This window comes from Toxorhynchites rutilus, chromosome 2 (assembly GCF_029784135.1).
Source record: "Toxorhynchites rutilus septentrionalis strain SRP chromosome 2, ASM2978413v1, whole genome shotgun sequence".
Classification (NCBI taxonomy): Eukaryota; Metazoa; Arthropoda; class Insecta; order Diptera; family Culicidae; genus Toxorhynchites; species Toxorhynchites rutilus.
In genome coordinates this window covers 236,813,895-236,833,178 of record NC_073745.1, presented here as the reverse complement: position 1 = coordinate 236,833,178, position 19,284 = coordinate 236,813,895, and the positions used below count along the sequence as shown (strand labels likewise).

Here is a 19,284-nt window from a genome sequence, read left to right as displayed (position 1 = left end):
CGTTGAGGTAGCTGTACTGAAAGTCAAAGGATGACAAACGAAATAATTTTGATAAAATTGAAAGTGAATTATTTATTTATTTTGGCTTAACGTCTTTTCAACATGATACACACATTTTTTTCCAACTAACTCGGTTCGTGGCTATCTTTCTCCAATTCCGCGGGCACCCCGTGTTCTTGCTTGTTGCGCTCCTCGTCGCCATGTTGCGCCATTTTTGCAGGATAATTGTCCCACATTCTTGCAACATGTCCTGCCCAGCGTATCCTTCCAGCTTTGATCACTTTCTGGGTACTGTGATCCGGTGAGTTGCGTGAGCTCGTGGTCCATCCTTCGCCTCCATACACCGTCCTCCTGTACACCACCCAAGATGGTTCTTATTACCCGTCACCTTGTCGAAGCCCCCTGCGGGATTGGGTTTGCTGTTTCTGCTCCTGTCTATATCGTTCCACGTTCTGACGGGTAGCTTGACGCAGCATTAGCTCCCGCGTAGCGTTCTTCTCGTGTAGTACTGTAGTCTTCGTTCCACGTGTCCTGGGGTGTTCTCCGCTACGCTGTTTATGGCTGTTTTTATCATGCTCCAACAGTCCTCAAGAGGAGCTTAGTTAATTTGTACTCTTCCGGCAGCGCAGCTTCAAGCGAACGTGTGTAGTTTTCGACGAGATCTGCATGTTTCAGTTGCATAAGATTGTACCGTCGCGGGCATCGGTACCGAATGTTGTGCACAACGGAGAGTTTTGGACGCATCTTAAACATCACTAGGTAGTGGTCCGAATCGATGTTAACGCCTCGATAGGTTCTGACGTCAGTTATGTCCGAGAAATGCCGACCGTCTATCAGAACATGGTCGATCTGAGATTTTGTTCGATTTGGTGACCTCCAGGTGTATTGGTGGAGGAATTTGTGTTGAAAGAAGGTTCTGCGTACGGCCATATTCTTAGAGGTGGCGAAATCGATGAGTCTTAGGCCGTTTTCATTTGTTAACTGGTGTGCGCTGTACATATCAATCACAAGTTCGTACTCCTCTTCCTCACCGATCTGGGCATTGAGATCTCCGATGATGATCTTGATGTCATGTTTTGGGTAGCGTTCGTATTCGCCTTACAGTTGCACGTAGAATTCGTCTTTGTCATCAGCGGGACTTGTAAGGTGAGGGCTGTGCACGTTAATGATGCTGATGTTGAAGAATCAGCCTTTGATCCTCAATCTGCACATTCTTGGGTTGATTGGCCACCATCCAATCACACGCTTCTGCATATTGCCCATCACTGCTTAACGTCCCGAGTACCACCGGGACTGGGCAAAAATGCTTATTGTGGCGTCAATTCGCTTAGAGGAGCTGTTTCCGGCCTTTTGTGGCTTTTATTGGGAACTGGCAATGCCCAATACTCATCTCACCACACCCTAGACAGTTCCCTTGAACCAGTGCAAGCCAGAAAAACGATCTATGACGATAGAATTTCTCCATCTTTTTCCATCTTGCCAAGCGCAACGCTTACCACTAGGCCACGGGGATCACTAACCAAATACTCAAAGTTCGAAAATTACGTTTACATTTGGTAGCAACTGCGTTCCTTGAAATATGAGTACTAAGATAAACTAAATTTACCTAGCCACTAGCCAACCACTGATGCATATTGTATAATCTACCTCAAACAGACACAACATTTCCTGAATTAAAAGAGCTAACAGCTGTGGAGATTTTACTGTATTATTCGTAAGTATCAGGCGTATGTCCGGTGGTGTGCCCAAAACCATACCCAACCTCCTTCGTGGTTGAGGTATAAAATTTGCTGTCAGATCTATCGCACACAGTCTGGCCAAACGCCTTTTCTTCGTATAATTAATCACAAGTAAACTTAAGTGTGTTTCTACTAGTATATATCTATAAGAAATAATGTATTTTTTCAGTACTTCCCTGTCCCTATTGTCCAACTACACACACATTTATACAAACAGTTAGCACCTACCATATTTAATCGTTCACACATACAAACACAAACTCACATACTCTCTCATGTTTTGCCCTGTTTTCAAATCAACACAATAGCAATAGCTGATACAAGATTAAATTCCCCTTTTTTGTCTCCCCAAAAATCCAAAACGGTTAATTCGCAAACACAGTGCCGCAACTAGCGAACGAAAAATACATTTTTTCCTGGATATTCAAAGCCGCAAAGTAGAAGAAAACGAAAAAGAAAACTGCATCAAAACTAGTTATTGGTAATCTCAATGAAACGAACAACATTGCAACAGCGAAAAACAACACAGGCAGAAACACATTTCTTTGGAAAAAAAATACACGCTAAAATTCATGTACGTAACCCAATTAGGCATATGGTAATTGATTAAGAAGAAAAAGAAAAAAGCAAAAACAATGGATATCTTTGCGCATACCATATGCAGGCTAAGGTCCCGATTTTATCCAGAGAAAAAAAAATAGGCGAAGAGCAAATCTGTTTTTGTTATCATCATCAGCAACTTAATTACGTACTAAAATGCACAATCCGTTTCATGTCCATGTCGGTCGTTGCTTATTTTATCGGCCACAGCCGGCATAATAAGAGACTGCAATGTGACAACGGAATTGTTGTTTGCTTGTTCTAGCTGGATGTACTTTTTTTTGGCTCTACCTAAAAAAATCTAAATTGTGGAATACGTTTGATTATTGAAGTATTCCGTTTGTTCCTAAAATATTATTTATTTTCCGTACTCATTAATTTTCAACAAACAAAATTATCGGATGGTCTGTTTTGAGGAAGTGAGAAAAATTTACTTATTAAAGAGAAAAAATGTTGTTTAGAAGCTAGCCACACACACGAAAATGTTGGTTCCCATGTTATGTTTTAACAAAAAAATTAAAGATAAATTTTGACTCCCATTGAGCTATCAGCATCAATCGTTCTGTTCAATGCATTGTTTTTTGGCAGTTGTGATACTGAAATATTTCTCTGAATAAATTTTGAAACAATATGTCAAAATGAGGTCAACGTACTTTCCATGCATCTAAAACTGCCGAATATTCCATGGTTATTTTGATTTATTTTATTGTCGATGGTTTCTCATACATAGTGTTACAACATTTCCCCCCTTATACTGCACCGCGAGTGACGCGAGATAACAGTAGTCATTCCTCTATTCCGGAAGTCACCTTACTTTTCAGCTCCTATTCTATACCCAAGTCGAAAAATGAAACGACTTCAAATCTGCACCACGACCACTACAGTTCGCATTGATTCGCATCATTCCGCCGCACAGAATGAGGGGATTTTTTCCTTGAGATCATCTCGCCTTTTTATTCGTAGTATCGCCTTAAAACAAATCCATAATTTTAGCTAAAACTTTTTTGAGCAAATCCAATCGGTTGAAGGTGAAAAAGTGCACCAGCTTCACTTCTTCTGGCCGTGCTTCCCGGAGCGTCCGGACGACACCTGCGAAATGTTCCACAACGAATGATTCGAACTGTTCCGGTTCGTCGTTTGCGTGCGCTTGTAAGAGATCCATTACTTCGGGTGGTGGGCGCACGTGTGTTATTCCTAGTACCGTCTCCAGCTGCTGATACGAGTAGGGAAGGAATATACCAGGCACAATCGGAACTGTGATGCCGACACGGCGACATTCGTCTACGTAGCGCAAAAAGGAGGCTGCATCGTAGAGCGTTTGCGTTAGAATGAACTCAACACCTAGATCGATCTGGAAATAGAGGGAGAGGAAGAGAGAGAGGTTAAAGCAAACTGCCAGACTCTAGTGAGAATTTTATTATTTTTTGAATGAACGGTAATTGTAAAATTATGGCCGGGAAAGTAACATTGTCAATGTCGCTCTTACTTCAGGATATGTATCACAGTAACGATCTAGTACATGTAGCGAGATATATTCCACATAAGATTTGCTAAGACGGAAAGAATCAAAACAGAAATCGACAAAATGTAGGACTGACGTTCAAAAGTGAAATTTAAATACTAATCGACATCTCTTGTCAAGAGATGTAAAGATGAATAATATTCTAAGACTTACCTTCTCATGATACAAGTCACACCAGGTGTGGAAATATGAAACCGGATTTTTCATTAACCCATTAACGACCAAGTCGTAAAAATATTTTTTAACAAAAGTCATTGGTGTAATTTTGATAATTGGCATTACAGAAACCCCAATCTTCAAGAGTTTTTTTTCCGTTTTTCAGAAAATGACGAAAAATCGAAAAATCACCAAACAAAAACATTGGTCAAAACGTACATTTTTGTTCCCGTAGGAGATTCAATCCAATGTTTTTTTTTCTACATCACAATGTGTGTTCTTTTTTCAAAGTATATATACTATATATTGTATAATACTGTAGAAAAGTTAACATATTTTTGGATTTCATAAGGTTTTTTTTGTTAGGTGATGTGAGGTTATGTACTTTCCGCACATAGTTGCTTGAAACCGAATTTATTGCACAATAAAGTGATACAGAATTGGATGAAATTGATAGTAGGTTATAGCTAATGAACTAAGCTATCCTCTCATACCAAAACCTCAAAATATGGTTGCTTTCCAAAGCAATGAAAAGTGATCAAAGTTGCTGTTCGATGTTTCGAACGCTTAGCCTAATATTACATTAACATTACATTACATTAGGTTAACATTAGAGATGGGCAAAGCGGTACAAAAGAACTAGTTCGCAGGAAAGAGTAACCGAACGGTCGTTCTTTTTCAAAGAACTGTAGGAAGAACTACGAACTGATTGCGAGCGAACGGTTTGTGAACGAACTGATTCCAAAAAAACGGTTTGCGAGTAAACTGTATGGGAAAGAACTGTTTGAGAAAGTACTGATTGAGAGTGAACTGTTTGTGAACGAACTGTTTGCGAGTGAACTGTTTGGGAACGAACTATTTGAGAACGAAGTGTTTACGGGTGAACTGTTTGCGAACGAACGAGTGGAGCTAAACTGTTTTGTGCTGAACGGAATGGGAAAATATAACGAGAACGCTTGTAAGAAGAATAAAACGATAATGTACTTTATGAGCAAAATGCATGTAACGCAGGGTTCATTTCGTTAATTTATACTCAATTTAGGGTTAAAAATATTAAATTAGATTTTCGTAGTTTTAAAGGCAAAACTATATATTTCCAATTTCAGGTAATTTTTCAATTCTGCGTAACATTCATATACTTCCTGATTATCAGAAAAAAATCTGGGAGAAGCTGGGGCGATTCATGAATTAGGTAAACATAAAATCTTATAGTGACGGCAAGTTGAGAAAAAAGTTTTTTCGTTGCTTTCAATCCATTGTTTGGCATATTGCGTGTACGTGTTATCGTAATTGTTTGTATTATTGATTGTTAGTGAAAATCGCTGCTGATTTTTTTTTCTCTTGATGAACATTATGAAATATGATCTTACAAGGAACCTGTGTGTTGTTCAAACAAAAAATATGAAAAATATTTTGTGCGCATCAAATTATTACATATACTTTTGTCTGCCGATAAACATAGTTTCACATACAGTTTGTGACTTTTAAAAAAGAAGCAGCTTATCTTTCCCCACTAAATTTCAAAATTATAAATCCCATACGTACACTATGCAATCAAACAATATCAATTAATAGCTGTCTATTGATGTTGGGTTTCAGCTCACATTCTATGTTGTCTCTAATACCGCTGAACGAAAAAGCTAAAGAACGGTTCAAAAGAACTGACTCACTTAGATGAGCAGTTAGTTACTGAACGGTTCATCAAAGTGAACTGTTTTGTCCATCTCTAGTTAACATATAAGTTTATTATTTTCGAATGATTCCGATTGAAGGCAACGGTCATTGGAAGCTGCAATTTTTTTTTCTTCAATATCCTTACTCTTCTGGAGAGTTGCATTGAACGGATGTCTGGTTCCGGTCGTCCGATGGTGCAACGCGATAGTAAACTGCAGCTTAAAGCAGAAAACGGAGAGAAAGGTGACTACATCGTTCTGGGCTTTGGGCCGGGAGGTCGGATAGTAAAAAATAACTAGCGGAGATGGGAATCGCCATGCGGAAACGTAAATCAAGACTTACCATGTCGGAACGGCATGCTGTGACCCAGAAACAAAGACTGAAAGTGATGGAAAATAATGTTTTTTTCCGTGCAGTGGGAAGTCGCGTTCCGTTCGAGACTTGCGGTGAACGGGGATTTTTACAGCACAAAGTGCCTACCGGAAGTTGTCTCCTTCATCCATAAATATCATCCGGACGAGGATGCGGTATTTTGGTCGAACATACAAACATGAAGTGGGGGGACAAAACTGGTCACTTGAGCATCCTGAATCCCTTACCCTCTGGACCAGCCTCAGAGACGAACAGTGATTGGAAGGAACCTAGGACTAATTATGACATTCCAAATAAAGTGATCGAACATTCTCGTTCAGTATGGGATGAGGGTGGTAGAAATAGCTGCAATTATAGAATGTTTAAATGTCTGCCTCAAAAGAAAGTATAAACATGGCAACATCTGCATATTTTCAGACAGTCAAGCGGCACTTAAAGCTCTAAACGCCTTTAAGGGGGGACCCAAGTCTGGAAGGTCGGGAAATAATGAATTTTCGTGTATTTTTTTTCGGATGTTACGAATAAAGTGAAGTGTTCGTGTATTTTGGTTATTGTTTAAGGTATATTTTATGAGATGTATTTTCCATTTTTTGAGTGCACGAATAATAGTTATGACGCTGTTGGCATCTGGATACATAGATGCTGTCTGAAAATCGGTACCTTGCTGGTGGTATCGGTTCTGAAGCAACGGGGTGTCGTAGAAAAAATTCCAATCAATATTTTGACACTTTAGGACAATACCTAAAGCGTTACATAGGGGTTTTTTGAAAATTCGAAAAATTGCTAAAACGGCGGCTGAGATATCGATTACCACCAGTTGAAATAACATGGTTTCGATAAATACGCGTTTTAAAATTCGTACAGTAATACTATATCCCTTGAGGTGACTTCATACTTTTGGCTGTAACTTTCCAACGAAATCAAATATCGAATAATCCTTTTAGGACAACATTTCTGAGGGCATAAACTTCCCAAAAATGCAAAAAACAAAAATTAATTTTTTTCGATTTTCCAGACTGGGATTCCCCCTTAAATGCTCTTTAAAAATCGTCTGGGAATGCATCTTCCTTCTACGGCAATAGAGCCAGATAAGTTCGGTACAACTGTACTGGAGCGTAATGCAGTACTAGTAGACAGACATAAAATATAATTAGCTTATGAATTCCTCACTCTATAGTAATTTGTTTTCCATTTCTGCGAATATTTGCACCCAGCTATTTGCAACTAGCAAAGATTATTAGTTCCACCTTTTTATCTCATCAATTTTGAATCCTTGAGTTATTGTGTACCCATGAAATAAAATGCTTCAATTCATCTGAAAAGGAGTTGTACTAATGATACTTTGAATGATTAGTTAGGAATGGTCTTCAATACAATCCATTTATACTGTTGTGTGTTGGACTAACCATCCATTTTTAAATATACTCCAACAAAAAATATGAAATCCGCGTTTCAGCTACCATCACCAACCCATTCGCTATCGTGAAATTTTCTCACAGAACAAATTTCATTTTCTGTATTTCATGGGTTTTCAGTGAAATCCCGTAGCACAGCATGACACTTTTTCCATTGATTTGCAATTGATTACTAATTGCCTGTTACAGTAATACAGTTGTGTAAAATTGTTGCGAATGCAACAATGTAAATCCCAATTTATTCATCAGTTGTTCATTCGAATACAATTATTGAAAATAATGACAGTAGAATATTGAGGATTATAAAATTTTTCTGTATACTCAAAATACGGTACAAATTGATAAAAAAACGTGGATCCAAACCTGTCGAAAAAACGGTGCTGTCCCGTTCATAACTGTACGTTTGGTCAGCCTTACTTTCAAAACGCTAGAATGAAGGGAGCTGGAAAAGGGTCTCCTTACAATCAAATTGTCAGCGTAGTGACACCTTTCATTTGACACTACTAAAAACTCGGTAGGAGACAGTGCCGAAATTGGTTTGTTAAGTTTCATTCTGGAGATTTTTGTTCGACGATGAGCAACGGTTAGTCGCGCAGGTCACCCAATGAATGATGATTGAATCAAAGAAAATGGTGAGCAAATCAAGACCATCATCGAAATGGATCGTCATGTAACTGGGCGAGAGATTGCAGAGGAATTGAAAATATTGAAATCAACAATCCATGATCATATAAAACGTCTTGGACTCGGTATAAAACATGGGTACCATATGAACTGAAAGAAATTCATTCAATAAAGAGTATCAATGTTTGTGGTATGTATCACAAACGCATGAATTCGATCCTATCTGAAGCGAATAATTACTGGCGATGGAAAATGGATTGTTCACAATAATGTCAATGGTCCAAGTATGATGAACCATCACAAAACACCTCAAAAGCTTTTTTTTTTTTTTTTTCTGTATTATAGTGACTTTCAACGCTTCTGGCTGGTTCGTCACTTTTACCTTTCATTTTGGAAGAATGTCGGGAGTGAGAACTGAACTCGTGATCTTGAGCGTGAGAAGTATGGATGTTACCTCCACGCCAGATCGGCTCCCACCTCAAAAGCTGATATTCACAAAAAAAAAAAGATTTTGCTTTCAATTTAGTGGGATTCAAAAGGAGTAGTATTTTTTGAACTGCTTTCGAGGGATCAAACGATCAATACGGAAGTCTACTGTCAACAACTAGACAAACTGTATAAAGCGATAATCGAAAACCGTCCAAAATTAATCAATCGTGAGGATGTCGTTTTACACCAGGAAAACGCCAGATCACACAAATCCTTTGGTCACTCGCTAAAACTTAATGGAGCTTGATTAGGAATTAATGTTATATCCACCATATAGCCCTGACCCTGCACCATCAGATTACTGTTTCGATCTTTTCAGAACTATTTGTATAGTAAAACTTTCAATGATGATGAAGCTGTGAAATCGCACTAAAATCAGTTTTTTCCGATAAAAACCAAAAGTTCTACGAGCGTGGAATTAGGAAGTTGCCAGAAAGATGGCAAAAGGTCATCGAACGAAATGGAAATTATATAATTGATTAAAGTTTATTCTATGTACAAAAAAAAGGATTTTATTTGCATTTTTCATTACTTTTTCACTTAACTTCACTTACTTTTTTACAATTACATTTCGGACAACCCAATCATTGGTGGATGCCGGAAAAACTGTTACAAGTCATTTTACACTACAGTGCTTCACCGATTGAATGATTGAGTTCGTCCTGTAAGCCTATAGAGCATAGATGAATGTTTTCTTCGCCGCAACAATGCGTTCTCTCATACTTCGCTCACTACGAGTGAAGTTTCAACCAAGTTAAATGTAGCAACCTACAACCTACAACTCCGATCAACCTCTCAGAAACTTTTTTGTTCCCTTGAAACATGAAACATTTGCAAGGGAAGCGCTTCGACTCAATTTTAGAAGAGTTAGGCAGTTTTGATGAAGTACGTTGATAGCCTTCGGCTGTCATCGTTGTGTCGATGCCTAAGAGTAGAAATGAGTTGAACGATTCGTTTCCATGGTAACCGCATCGAAAAGGCGGCTCGTGATCCACTAGTTTGTATATTGTAAAAGAAATTAAACCGAAGAAGGGTAGTTTTAAAGTTACATCTTTTTCAAGTTTTACAAAGAAAAATTGTTGAAGGCTCTAGTGAACATAGTGAACATACGTTTAGAGAAATGTGGCGGAAGCCCCCTTTCATAAATCGAATATATTTAGGGATACATACTGTTGACTATAGATGGCCCGTCACTCATAACAGCAAGACTAAACTGATTAAGTGGGGATTTACGCGGCTATTTTCTGGAACCGCAATGTATAACAATGAACGCACTGACACTAACGTGTGAAAGCAAATATTTATCATTTATGTGGTCATTTTGTCACACGCAATATTGTTTCTTACGGATCTCTCGCAGTCTCAGACGGAACTGATGCTAGGACGTTCTGCTATGTCGCTTGTTGAAACGGTTGGATTCAAGCGAATTTTCGATTAGTTAAAATTTAATTCGATCGGGTAATAATAATAACAGCAACGAATGCGAAAATGTGATTCATCTTATTTTTTCCATCCATTGAACAGAGCTTTTTAGCTCTTTTACACTTGCTAGCTATTTCAAAGCTAATTTGAAGAAAAACTTCATAGAATTACTATTCTTGATTTAGATGTTCACTTTTTATTAAATCGCAACTGAAAAACACCACAATTTCAAGCTATATAAATTTCCGATGAAGAAAACACATGATATTCAGGAGAACCTCTAAATATTTTTATTGAAAGTAATCTCCGTTTGATTCTACACATTTCACCCATCTCTCATGAAAATTGTGGATTCCATTCGACGAAAACCATTCACCAACCCATTTTTCGATATTCTTATATTCGACCAAGTACTACTTTGCAAGTGACAATCTAACGGGGCCAGATCTGGAAAATACGGCGAGTGCTATAACGTTTCCCATTCAAGGGGGTATTCTAGTGTAGAGGCGCGAATTTTTGACGTTATTTCGAGCTTCGAAAAAATAAAACAAAGAATATTTTTACCATCCATTATCTATCTTTTAACAATAAAATAAAAACTGAACGGAAAAAGATTATTCAAAATTAGAATAGTTACAGGCTGATAAAGTGAGAGGGTTCAAAAAAGTTGTGCCACGGTGTGCACGATTCCAGCCCTTCTAGTTATCTGAAACAAAAAAAATCGAGCTGATCCTGAAGTTGGTAAGATGCCGCTATCGCATGAACCGTTTGAGGAGAAAAATGTTGTTTTAAACGTGTTTCTTACGTTTCCTGATTTTTAAAAAACAGTTAAATTAAAAAAAAATATATGTTTTATTGGTTTATGAGAGATAGAGAGATACATACAGATTGTATTCATATAAATACGTCATAAACCGGTTCAGTAGAACTTGAGATATCGTGTACGTCAGTTTGAAAAAACTCGTTTCGCGTTTGAAGTTATTTGCTATAGCCATACTAGATTAGAAACCGCATTACTAAAATGGCTATATCTCGGTAAATAAAGGGATTTTCGAAAAGTCCTTTCTAGGGTATATTCTTGGATGCCTAAACATCAGAAATGTGAACTTACTCAAAAGTTAAATTTCATATTAAAAACTTTTATACCTCAAAACACCCTACTTTTGTATATTTTTATACTTACGCTTTTTGTTTTTTCTATTGGATAACGAATCTATCCCTGGAAAGGCTTGGCCTTCCTGGTTGGAGAGGAGAATTATACAAAAATGTTTTGTCCGCTACGCTTTTCGCCAGTTACCTTGGACCGATCCTATACACCTTCCTGCTTTCGAAGACCGCTGCCAGCTCCTTCATTTGCCAACGCTCAAAAGAAGAAGAACAATCCTACAACGACTCTTAATTTTTGACATCGTTTCCAACAATCTTGACTGTGTCAAGCTACTTGGTAAAATTAATTTTCACGCGCCGTTAAGACTAATCCTACATGTTGGGCTTCTCCGACTACAAACTCATTGGTCTGAGTATGGACATAACAACCCATTGAATATATGTTGCCGTTTATACAACGAAGTTAATGACCAATTCGACTTTAACATGTCGAAAAATGTGCTTAGATTTAGAATTAGTTCATACGTGTCCGTGCGGTGTTTTCATCGAAGAGTAAATAAATAAATTAAATTAAAAATTTATTTAATATTAATTGAATTAACAAAGTTTGACGTATAGTGGGAATCATCAAAATGGAGATATGAATTTTTTAAAATTTATGAATTTTCAATACTTTGTGATCTCGTAACCATGAAAATAGAATATACTTGCGATATAACATAAAAAAACTACAGTAGAACCCCGATTATCCGCGGAAGCGAGTTCTATAGTAATTCTATAGAGCTTTCCAGAGTTTTTCAGTGAGTGAGGTATGCTCTTGATATTTTGTTTTGGTTAGGGCTTTCGCATTATCTGTCCTCTGGTATACACGAGTTGAATGATTTCTGTATTGATAAAAAATACTGAATTTTTTTTTCCGCGTTTGCACATCATTTTTAGTCCTTTATTGCGTTATTCGCGTTTCGCGGATAATCGGGTTCTACTGTATATATATAATGTTTTATCCGAGGACTAACCGTTCTCGAGATATAACCAATTTAATATTCAGTCATTCCAAGGCAAACCGATATAGCGGTTCTCGGATTTTCGTGAAAATTGGTAGTTTTGTTCTTTATCGGAAATTATTAGACCTGTATTTCTTCAATTTTTTACTGTCGTGAGCACTTCCATTTCAAAGTGATTCGAAAAATCATTATTTTCCTTTTTTTTCCAAAAATTACTGCTTTCGAAAATTTATAAATTTTGTACTACGACACCGATTTCGATGATCGACATATCAAATTAAAGCCAATAAGCTAGATTTTATTCGGAAAAATATTAGATTTGCGAAAGAATAGGATTTTGTTTTCGTAATTATTGATTAAATTTGTTTTCATGGATTTCATGGTCTCGGGACCAAGGGCGCTATACTTTTTTATATTTTTTCTTGAAAGCTTACATTTTGACGTAGAACTACGTCTTTCATTAAGGGTGCCAAATAAGAAAACAGGTCACGTTATTATGAAATAAAGTTAACTTTAATAACTATTTTTGCCGCGAATGGATTTTAGCGATTTACATACCAAACGAATCGGAAATCTCCTAAGATTTGTTTGATATGCTATACATTACAATCCCATTGTCTGTATATGGTTAAAATTGATAAAAATTGGAAGCATTCCCATTTCCTCATACATTTGTTCTGTCCATTTGTGTGCTTTCCCGAACAGAGCTGTCAATAACGAGCAATTTATCGACGAGCAACGAAGGGATAATCGTAAGTTATAAAGTCTCCGTGAACAAAGGAAAAGAAGAAGAACGAAGGAGGATATTTGCCTAGAGTATAAACAGTGGATCTCGCTGAGGCAAACTTTCATTCTTCGTGAGGAAATCGACTGAACAACATCGTTGCTGGGCGAGCTGGATGGCGAGGGATCGGATGCCTTTCTCAAGGCAATGGAGGTGGAGGAGTAATATTAGGCTGTCAAAAAAGTCCTGCGGTATTTCCGCTAGGTGTCGTTGTAAGCGCGTAGTTCTAGTTGTATTCATTGTATCGAGTCATACTATAGCTTGTTGGAAAGGTATTTTTGCGCGCTATAATATAGTCCTTGACAGTGTTTTGTTTGGTTAAGTCGTTCGTGAGTTATAGTGTCGCAAATATGGAGCAAAATAAAGAGAAAATCTGACATATTTTACAGTACTACTATGACAAAGGCAAAAATGCATCTCAAGCTGTCAATAAAATTTGTGCAGTTTATGGACCCGATACAGTTTCCATTTCCACCGCACAACGATGGTTTCGTTCTGGTGTAGAGGTCGTCGAAGATGCGCCACGCTCCGGAAGGCCTGTCGTCGAAAATTGCGACAAAATCGCTGAATTAGCCGAGAAAGACCGGCATGGTAGCAGCCGTAGCATCGGCCAAGAGTTGGGGATAAGTCATCATACCGTTATTAACCAGAAGCTTGGATTCACAACGAAGCTCGATGTATGGGTGCCACACACGTTGACGCAAAAAAACATCTTTGACCGTATCGACGCATGTGAATCGCTGCTGAATCGCAACAAAATCGACCCGTTTCTAAAGCGGATGGTGACTGGCGATGAAAAGTGGGTCACTTACGACAACGTGAAGCGCAAACGGTCGTGGTCGAAGCCCGCTGAAGCGGCTCAGACGGTGACCAAGCCCTCATTAACGGCCAGGAAGGTTCTGCTGTGTGTTTGGTGGGATTGTCAAGGAATAATCTATTATGAGCTGCTTCCCTATGGCCAAACGCTCAATTCGGACCTGTACAGCCAAAAACTGGACCGCTTGAAGGTAGCACTCATGAAGAAGAGGCCATCTTTGATTAACAGAGGCCGCATTGTCTTCCATCAGGACAACGCCAGGCCACACACTTCTTTGGTGACGCGCCAGATGCTCCGGGAGCTCGGATGGGAGGTTCTTTTGCATCCGCCGTATAGTCCGGACCTTGCACCAAGTGACTACCACCTGTTTTTGTCCATGGCGAACGAGCTAGGTAGTCAGAAGTTAGCCACAAAAGAGGCCTGTGAAAATTGGCTATCCGAGTTTTTTGCCAATAAGGAAGCGAGCTTCTATAACAGGGGTATTATGAAGTTGGCATCTCGTTGGGAACAAGTCATCGAACAAAACGGCGCATATTCGACTTAAAACAGATGATTGTAACTAATTTTATGAACAAATGAAAATTTAAAAAAAATACCGCAGGACTTTTTTGACAGCCTAATATTAAAGACGTAATATAAAGTAAAGTTTTCCAAGGGCCTTTTTGAAGGTTAGAGACGAATGAACTGAATAGGTTTAAAGTCTCAATCAAGGAAGGAAGGCAAACTTTCAGTATCGTTCTGTATTAAAAGCAATGAATATGAACATGTCTTCGTTTTGGATTGAGCAGTGAACGCGACCAAATTACTCACTCACTGATGTCTCTGGCATTGCAATCATTACATCAAACTGACACCATTGCATTAAAGTTTTGAGCTACACAATTTTGTGGGGAATCATCAAGCTAGGCTATCGTCAGCTCACCAAGAAAATAAATCTCGCGTAACTTTTGAAAAGGTCCTATGTAAGAAATGTACACTATTACACACTCGATACGTCCGAAGTAACAAAGCAATCAAAACAACACGAATACGCACTTCGGACATTTTGAGTTTTTGTTATTTTCGAGTGTAGATACCGTTTGTAGTGCAATTCAACGAGTGATAACAATAATGATCTGATTTTAGCACGAGGTACAAGTATTTATATCGTTGTTCAGTTGTTATTTTCAAATTTTCATCGTGCAACGTAATTTGTCCAATGTACAAAACGATCAGTCAAAACGTCCAATGTAACATTTTTCGCTCAGAGGATTCAATTTCAATCTAAAATCTCATAACAACAGTTACGATAGGTTTTTCAGAGTTATTATTGACTGCTAGTGGTAAAAGTAGTGAGAAAGATCGATTCCTTTTGAAACAATTCGCGTTTGTGCCATATAAATGAAACACAAATTTCTGCATTACTCGAGAATTAATCGAGCACACGAAACCAAATTAGGTATATGGAGGTTTTAGGGTGCAATAAATGTTTTCACGGTGGTTAAACATTCCACCCCCTCTCTAAGGGGGGGGGGGAGGTGGTGGTGGAAACCAAATTTGGCATGTGAAAGTTTTAGGGTGCAATAAATGATTCTATGGTGGATAGATACTCCTCCTACCTCTATTAGGGGGAGGGGGGATTTTACGGGGCACGAAATGTTTCTATGGTGAATAGACGCTTCCTCCCCTCTCTCTCTAAGGGGAGAAGTGGAGAGGGGTCTGTCTTTATTCTATCATATTTTCTAAATGAAACATTTATTCCTTGTAGCGGAGAAACATGTTATTTGCAAGTGGTTGAAAAATATTGAACGAGAATTGTGTCTGAAAATAATCTAATATTATAATGATGAGTTTTGGTAGAAGTACTAGGATTTTTTTAGTAAAAGGTAAATTCAACGGGGTCGATTAGAAGATCAATCAATGAACAGTTCTGCGATTGGACTCATGAACTTGCGCTTAGTAAGAAAACGTGAATGTTTGAAGGTATTGATAACAAAAAACCAATTTTGGGCGAGACGAAGTTTGCCGGGTCAGCTAGTTTTGAATAAAATAAACACATAGAAAATATAAGTTTGAGATGTATTTATGTGCGATAATAATGTTCGCATTTCTAAATGTTTTAAATGTTTTGAATGTTCGTTATACTACAAACAGAGGATCACTAAGGAATCGCTTTACTGGTACTCAATTTGCAAAATCCCATTGTGTATAATACCATGTTTCGCTGAATATTACCCCACAGCCCTGCCAAAATCAGCAACTAAGAAAAACGCAATCAATGTTTTCTAGCATATTTATTTATCAGAAGCTTTAATCAATTTAGTGCTCCCGTAGCCGAGTGGTTAGCGTCAAAACCTAACATGCCGGGGGTTCGGGTTCGATTCCCGTTCTGGTCGGGGAAATTTTTCTTCAAAGAAATTTCCTCTGACTTGCACTGTGGTCACGCGTATTCTAGAGCTTGCCACTCAGAATACATTCAAGGCGTGTTATTTGGCATAGAAATCTCAACTAAGTACTAATGAAAATGACGCAAGTAATACTACGTTGAGACGGCGGAGTTCCTCTAGGAACGTTAGTGCCATATAAGAAGAAGAAGAAGCTTTAATCATCTCAGTGTGGCGATACACCGGGTTTTTTTTGTAAGCAGTACATTACTGTTTAATTAAATGTGAAAGGTTCCCCTCACTTGAATCATCGTGAAGAAGGGCCATCTGCAACACCTTCGCACAATATAAATCTAATTGTTATTAGACATTCGCTAACAAAGTGTACACGTGTTCTATAAAACTTGTTTTTCTAGTTGTTTGAGAATTAGTTCGTTATTCCAAACCAGAAATGAGTGCATTAGCCTTGCTGAAAGCGTGACATAAAATTCTTCTACTTGAACCGATTCATTTATCATGGCTCTACAGAAAATACATGAAGGGACAGTTATGCCTAGAATATCAACATGGGACACTTGAGCCTAATGTTGTTTTTTGAAAAACAAACAATAAGTTTTTTTGTGGTTTTCTGAAAGTTTAGCCATAAAAACATCGTTTTATAAAGAAAAGTGAAAATTGTGTAAAAGTAACATCTATGCGTAGAACGGCAGAGCAAGACTTTGAGTTCTTACTTTTACATGTATAATATTTAATTGATTTCATTGTATTTTGAGTTCAATATGTATGTAATATATGCTATGAATATATGAAGTAAATATTAGTAATAACATTTTCAACCCATCTTTTTCATTCAATATCTTACCAGCGAAATTTACTCTGTGATTGACGAATATACTCGTCAAGGCTCGATTCTGACGACACAAAACTGTGCGTGCTTTTAAATGGAGACGCCACAGTTAACTGGTTAATAAATCAGTTCTAATTTCAATTGTTAATATGATATTGAAAATTGAGATTGAGAGTAGCTTCAATCATAAGTACCCAGTTTTAAAAATGTAGGAGAGGGTCGGGTCAACATTTGTTGTTTTTTGATCGATTTGGCGTGAAATTGCTCTATTGGGACAAAACAATTGAGGGAAGGAAATGAGAATAGAATGGAACTAAGCCTATAAAAGATGCTGCAGTTTTATTATGCAAAGGTAGATGTAAATGTTGATGTACTGGTTTAGAATAAACAAATAAAATTTAGCTACTTATGCTTTAAAAAACTATTAAATGAAACAACACAGTCTATACTCGAAAAATCACATTGATAATTTTTAGTGATATTTTATGTGTGGTGCAATAATTTGCCGACCCATCTTTAGCTATTACCCTTCACACATCACATTTGACATTTTTCAAATAATTTGTAATATTCATCTTCTCAGTTGCAAATGTATTATTCTGCGATTGTTGAGCATTCCACAAAAATTGGTTCTCTCAGGTTGCCTCATTTGATTCGATCGATATTTTCTCATTATATGTTTTGAATGTTAACAAAAGCTGTTCGGATGTAATTGAAAACTTTTTATAAAATTACAAATGAACTGTCTAAAAATTTTGATTGTATACCACATTTTGAAACACAGTTGATTCTGTTTGACCATTTGCGCAGAACAAGAATCGCTCAAGCAAATCACACAACGTAGCCAAATAGTACAAGCATCAATTATTTTTGGAACTGCGTGAGACTAGTGAAACATCAACATGCTCAGCGTCGACATCAAAAACAAAAATATTCACAGAATTTGATCACAAACTAGTAGATAGAATTTCAGTCAGCTAAAAAATAATGTTATTGTATGAAACAGACAAACATAATGCGAGTGGAACTAAATGACCACACACAACTGATATATATTTGCGTTCACACATTAGCGGCATTGCACTGATTGTCTTCAGCCTACGGAGCGGTGATTGAGTGATTCAGTGGTTGTTGATTTGGTGGCGGAGAATACTTAAGAATATGAATCCCTCAAAATTTTTGATTCGTGAATATTCAGCGCCAATACGCTCAGCTTCCCGTGGCAACCAGACAAATTCACTCATCAATGAATATACCACTAAAAATAGCACAAGCTGCGGCTGTTGACGAACAAACTCTAGTACTACATGGTGTCTGTGTGTTCCCCAATGTCATATATCTTATCATGGCTTATCTACCTCGGCTTTCTTTTCCAAGCACCAAGCACTTACCTTCTGCTTCAAATACTTGACGTCATGATCCATCGAAGGCGATTCTTGGTGCACATACGGATAACCTCCGACAGCGATGGTCAACTCGGGATTATTCTTTCCTCTCAGATACTCCACCAGATCCGACGAATGCTTGAAGCGTTGTCCTTCACTGACAGTGTCCCCCCGAATCACGAACAGGTTCCAATTACCCATCTCGACGAACTTATCCACCTGTGCCTCGGTAATATTGTAACAGGAAATATGGTTCATCACCGAACAGTGGGGCACTATTTTCGCGGTCATTTTCAGCATCGGGGTATCGACAAATCGCTGATACTGTAGGTTGTTATCTGATATCCATGGCAACGAACAGAACTGTGGTTTCGGATTCAGCCGTCCAAAATCCAACACCAGGTCTTCCCTCGGGATCAACTCGATGGAGTAACTCAACCGATCGGAACTGGTCCATCGTTGGATGATGTGCTTCAGATTTCTGCTATTCTCGTGACTATGCATCACTTCTGCTGAACTTGCTCGTTTGTCCTTTTCGCCATTGGGATCGGATTCGACTGTTAGCCGATGCATGGCCGCTTGTGGTGAACGATAATTTTAGACTGTGAAGGCGTTCGTTCTGTACGGTATGGTCACGCGTATCGCACTGAGTCGCTCCCGTGTGCGACTGTAGTTGAATCGTCGATCAGCTGACGGACTCTGAGAGTAAGAGCACAAAAAAAAAACAAATACGTTGGGAGCGCGCTTGTGTATAAATATTTTTGTATGTTAGTTATCGGCCAGCTTGTTACGCTATGTACTACAGGCGATACTAGCGTACAAATCGAGTGGCGCCTCGTGCAAATGCAGTGGTACTAGAATTCGCGTGGTGGATGCGCAATAGGATGCAGCAGGATTCGCGTGTAAATATTTGGATACGAAGCACTGCGAAAAAACAACGTTTGTGACCTTGACATTACACTAC

General features: G+C 38.2%; 2 protein-coding genes across 5 annotated transcripts in view; one reads left to right on the top strand and one right to left on the bottom strand.

The window, feature by feature from the left end:
• The window catches only part of LOC129764518 (maternal effect protein staufen), a 65,355-nt gene that overhangs the window by 45,447 nt on the left and 624 nt on the right, over window positions 1-19,284 (top strand). The window contains exon 8 of one of the 4 annotated variants that reach the window (XM_055763687.1): window positions 12,830-12,954. The exons of the other annotated variants lie outside the window; for them this stretch is intronic. Within the exon in view, the coding sequence (XP_055619662.1) occupies window positions 12,830-12,939 (110 nt within the window). The 3' untranslated portion in view covers window positions 12,940-12,954. Of the gene's footprint in view, window positions 1-12,829; window positions 12,955-19,284 lie in introns of those variants that run through there. 4 annotated transcript variants of the gene reach the window in all.
• LOC129764519 (methylenetetrahydrofolate reductase (NADPH)) lies at window positions 401-19,045 on the bottom strand. The gene is made up of 2 exons (XM_055763690.1): window positions 18,327-19,045; window positions 401-3,690 (listed from the first exon to the last, which is right to left on the bottom strand). The coding sequence occupies exons 1-2, from the start codon at window positions 18,891-18,893 to the stop codon at window positions 3,310-3,312; spliced, it is 948 nt and encodes a 315-aa protein (XP_055619665.1). The 5' UTR covers window positions 18,894-19,045; the 3' UTR covers window positions 401-3,309.

Bases quoted from the DNA above. Each gene is read 5' to 3' on its own strand.
- LOC129764519 (XM_055763690.1), bottom strand. From the start codon at position 18,893: ATGCATCGGCTAACAGTCGAATCCGATCCCAATGGCGAAAAGGACAAA. The intron at 3,691-18,326 runs GTAAGTGCTTGG...CTCTATTTCCAG, and splicing joins TCAAGTATTTGAAGCAGAAG to ATCGATCTAGGTGTTGAGTT.